Here is a 4,403-nt window from a genome sequence, read left to right as displayed (position 1 = left end):
CAGTGTGACGTATCCTCCACTGCACAGAAGATATGGTGGTCAGAATAGCCAGAGACTTAAGCAGGCTTGCATTTAACAAAATGCTTCCTGATGTAGTAAGACGTCCTGGTAGTTTTAGCACACTGCATTTCATATAAAATCTTTTTCTGGCATACTAAATAGTATGGTAGTATGGGTAATGGAACACACTGTAAGATGGTGAACATGATATGCTAAAAATAATTACGTTACCATTAGCCAGTTCCTTACCAATACTTAAAGGGGAATAATGATTTGTAGCTATTCATTTTGGAAAAGTGACAAATTAAAGTATATTCAACACTTGGGGACTGTTTACTAGGTCTACTTATGAGAGGGGAGGGGGTGCTGGAAAATGAGGGAGGCACTTCAAATCATTTTTAAGCCCTGGGGAGGGACATGCAACTCTAACTCTATGTATTTAGTATTTATTTTAAATACCCTCTGAGCCCAGAACCTGCAAGATCACAAAATTCACACCTTTTGTTTTAGCCAGAAACTGCAAAATGTGATTATTTATGTTAGAAGTAAGATCCTGCATTTTTGCTTAGTCACTCAAGGAGGCTCAAGGAAAATATTTATTGCTCTGGGGAGTGTCATGGTTTTGAAATATAGTCACACCCCAGCCACCCCCTTACTCTGATAAATAAAGTACAGTCCCTTCTTAAAAACCTTCATGTTTTTAGTGTGCAGTGATGTACACTATTCTCTGACAGTGCATTGCAAAAAGGAACTGGAAGAGCTGCTCACAGCTGATTGAAATAAAGCACATTTGTGAATGGCTGCGCAACAGTAAACCCCAAGAAAACAGAAAGAAAACCAACATATAGCCTGACTAGCCTATTAATTTCTGTAAAAACATTTTGATGTCTCTTTAACTTCAGTGGGCAGTGTCTTTCTAAAGTCACAGTTTCACTTATTGTATCATTTACTCTTAATATGAAACACTCATATGTTTATTTTTTTTTTTTGTATACTAAGTGCAAACACAGTATAGCTCACTATCACAGCAAACACAGCCCTGGGCACTGGATGCTATGAGGCTATCAGGGCGGAAAGGGCTCGCTGCCGCCAGGCTAAAGGTAAACAAACGGGGCTTACCTGTTGACTCGCTGCGCAGGCACTGACCCGGCAGCCCTCACCGGGTGTTCTCGCTCTCGTGTCCGTCGGTACTCCACTGACAGTTCATTTACACGCGGACAAAATCCTGAAACAAAAACTTGAAACGGAAAAAAAAACTCTCCACCGTCCGTCTCCCTCGCCGCACCCAGAAACAGCATTCATCAGCTGCGGTCGCACACCTGGTCCGAAACGCCCCTTGATTACCTCGGCACGCGCCCCCTCTCAAACTGTCACGGGCTCGAGATAAGCTCACCTGGCCTGGCAGCCGTGATTCGTTCCCAACCTAGGGGTCTCGAGCTCCATTAGGGGTCGTCAAAGGTTCATGGGGCGTCACGGGGCCTTTTTGATTTCAAGGGGTGTAAGAAAATAAAAATGAAAAAATAAAAACTAAATGAAAAATTTAAAAAGCCTACAGAAGCATTTCATTCATTAGACAAATCAAGATAATAGCCCATATTATTAGATTTTAAAAAAATAATAATAATAATAATAATAAAATTATATTTGTAATGCACTTACTTTACATTTGGAACAAATCTCAAAGTGCTACAGGATAAAAGTATTAAAAAGTCATAAAAAAAATAGAGCATAAAAGCTAGTAGAGCAACCAGCAAGAAGTAAACTTCGGCATGTCAGAGATCTGATCACAAGCTATATTCATAGACTTTATGCTGCATCCCATTTACCTTAGAAGTCAGGAGTCCTAGCTGGGAGTGATGCAACACCCGAGTTGATCGCGTTTCAGTACAACAAGTTAGAAAACCATGATGTTGTCAATAATACTAATTCAAGCCTTTGTTCAGGTTTGCCTTTGTTCAAAATACCAGTTGACATTTCACTACTCTTTAGGTGTGGAGCAGCCATATTTGATTTTGAGGTCAGGATTGGTGAGTTTCCTTTGACTTTAGCAGGCATCCTCGTCGAAATCTCCAACTGGGAACTCTAACTGCATTAGAAAAGTATATCAGTAAAACAACCAAAGAGCTAATAAAAAAAATGGGCAAGCATCAGGGAATAGAAAACAATGAAATAGTAAAATTATAAAAAACAACAACTATTAAGTATGATGGTTTGTTTAAAAATATAAATGATGTTCATCATACAGAGAATGCTATACAAAAGTTTATAAAAAATATCAGGAAAACCTATCTCTTATGCAATATTCACAGGAAATAATCTGCCCAAAATTCAATCAAATTGCTTTTTACACAAACATCCTGCAGCTGGGTTTACTAATTTGGGTAGTTGTTCAGCTGTTCTGTGCTGTTATTGTTATGCGTTGAATATAATATTAAATACCCATAATACATGTCACTTAGTCAGGGGTTTTCAGTTCAGTCAATGATAGAAAAGAGGTCCCATAAGGAAAAAGGTTGGGACACTACAAATGAAATTGTGTTTAGCTCCATTCTATTGTGTGGAGGCAGAAATTTATGAAGGGGATATAATAAAACCTGGACAAATGTAACCAAAATGATCTGAATGGATAGATTCCAAAAACTCTTAAAAAAAATAGAGCATAAAACCTAGTAGAGCAAGCAGCATGAGATTTTAAACAAATAATCATAATAATAATAATAAAATTATATTTGTAATGCACTTTACATTTGGAACAAATCTCAAAGTGCTACAGGATAAAAGTATTAAAAAGTCATAAAAAAAATAGAGCATAAAAGCTAGTAGAGCAACCAGCAAGAAGTAAACTTCGGCATGTCAGAGATCTGATCACAAGCTATATTCATAGACTTTATGCTGCATCCCATTTACCTTAGAAGTCAGGAGTCCTAGCTGGGAGTGATGCAACACCCGAGTTGATCGCGTTTCAGTACAACAAGTTAGAAAACCATGATGTTGTCAATAATACTAATTCAAGCCTTTGTTCAGGTTTGCCTTTGTTCAAAATACCAGTTGACATTTCACTACTCTTTAGGTGTGGAGCAGCCATATTTGATTTTGAGGTCAGGATTGGTGAGTTTCCTTTGACTTTAGCAGGCATCCTCGTCGAAATCTCCAACTGGGAACTCTAACTGCATTAGAAAAGTATATCAGTAAAACAACCAAAGAGCTAATAAAATAATGGCCAAGCATCAGGGAATAGAAAACAATGAAATAGTAAAATTATAAAAAACAACAACTATTAAGTATGATGGTTGTTTAAAAATATAAATGATGTTCATCATACAGAGAATGCTATACAAAAGTTTATAAAAATATCAGGAAAACCTATCTCTTATGCAATATTCACAGGAAATAATCTGCCCAAAATTCAATCAAATTGCTTTTTACACAAACATCCTGCAGCTGGGTTTACTAATTTGGGTAGTTGTTCAGCTGTTCTGTGCTGTTATTGTTATGCGTTGAATATAATATTAAATACCCATAATACATGTCACTTAGTCAGGGGTTTTCAGTTCAGTCAATGATAGAAAAGAGGTCCCATAAGGAAAAAGGTTGGGACACTACAAATGAAATTGTGTTTAGCTCCATTCTATTGTGTGGAGGCAGAAATTTATGAAGGGGATATAATAAAACCTGGACAAATGTAACCAAAATGATCTGAATGGATAGATTCCAAACAGGGCAAGGAATAAAATAAGTTTAAAAAATATGATTTTTTTCATAAATGGAGTAATCTGAACCTTTGAGGTAGAATTTATGCCACGTTCACCTTGTGTAAACAGTATTCATGAGCAGCAGAGTGGGAAAAAAATTTCCGTCATGGTGGTTCGACAATATCTCCAACTTGGCAAAAAGAACTACAGACATGACAGCAAACTGTTGGCAAATTTGAGGTAAATGCATCACTACAAACAGCTACATCCAAATGAAAAAATCAATATTAGATCCATCCATTAAGCTAATTTTGTAGGTGCGATGCAGTGTTTGTATCTGGTTTCACTTAATTAACTGCCACAAATACATATCACAACCAAAGTGGTTCTCGTTCTTCCCATTTTTCCACAGAGCCATTAATATGACATCTTCACAGGAAATTTGTGCAAAAGGCTCAAATGATTCCTAGAAACCATGCATCTTTCACTACTTACCTTTTTTTCCCCTTCACCTCCAGGTTAAAGTTTACCCTTTAGCGCAGTACGAGCATGGAGCCGATGACGTTCTGGTGCTGGGAACCGACGGTCTGTGGGACGTCCTCTCGAACCAGGAAGTAGCCGAAGCGGTCACCTGTTTCCTGGCAAACTGCGACCCCGACGACCAGCACAGGCAAGTTCGCTCATCACGCAGCTGCAGCCGCCAGCCAATGC

At 38.0% G+C, this 4,403-nt stretch overlaps 1 protein-coding gene across 1 annotated transcript in view; it reads left to right on the top strand.

The window, feature by feature from the left end:
• ppm1h (protein phosphatase, Mg2+/Mn2+ dependent, 1H) overlaps positions 1-4,403 on the top strand; it is a 46,087-nt gene that overhangs the window by 38,478 nt on the left and 3,206 nt on the right. Inside the window, exon 9 of the mRNA XM_042496503.1 lies at positions 4,211-4,362. Coding sequence (XP_042352437.1) covers positions 4,211-4,362 — 152 coding nt within the window. The remainder of the gene's footprint in view (positions 1-4,210; positions 4,363-4,403) is intronic.

The sequence above is a fragment of the Plectropomus leopardus genome, chromosome 11 (genome assembly GCF_008729295.1).
Source record: "Plectropomus leopardus isolate mb chromosome 11, YSFRI_Pleo_2.0, whole genome shotgun sequence".
Classification (NCBI taxonomy): domain Eukaryota; kingdom Metazoa; phylum Chordata; class Actinopteri; order Perciformes; family Serranidae; genus Plectropomus; species Plectropomus leopardus.
This window is presented reverse-complemented; position numbering and strand designations above follow the sequence as displayed.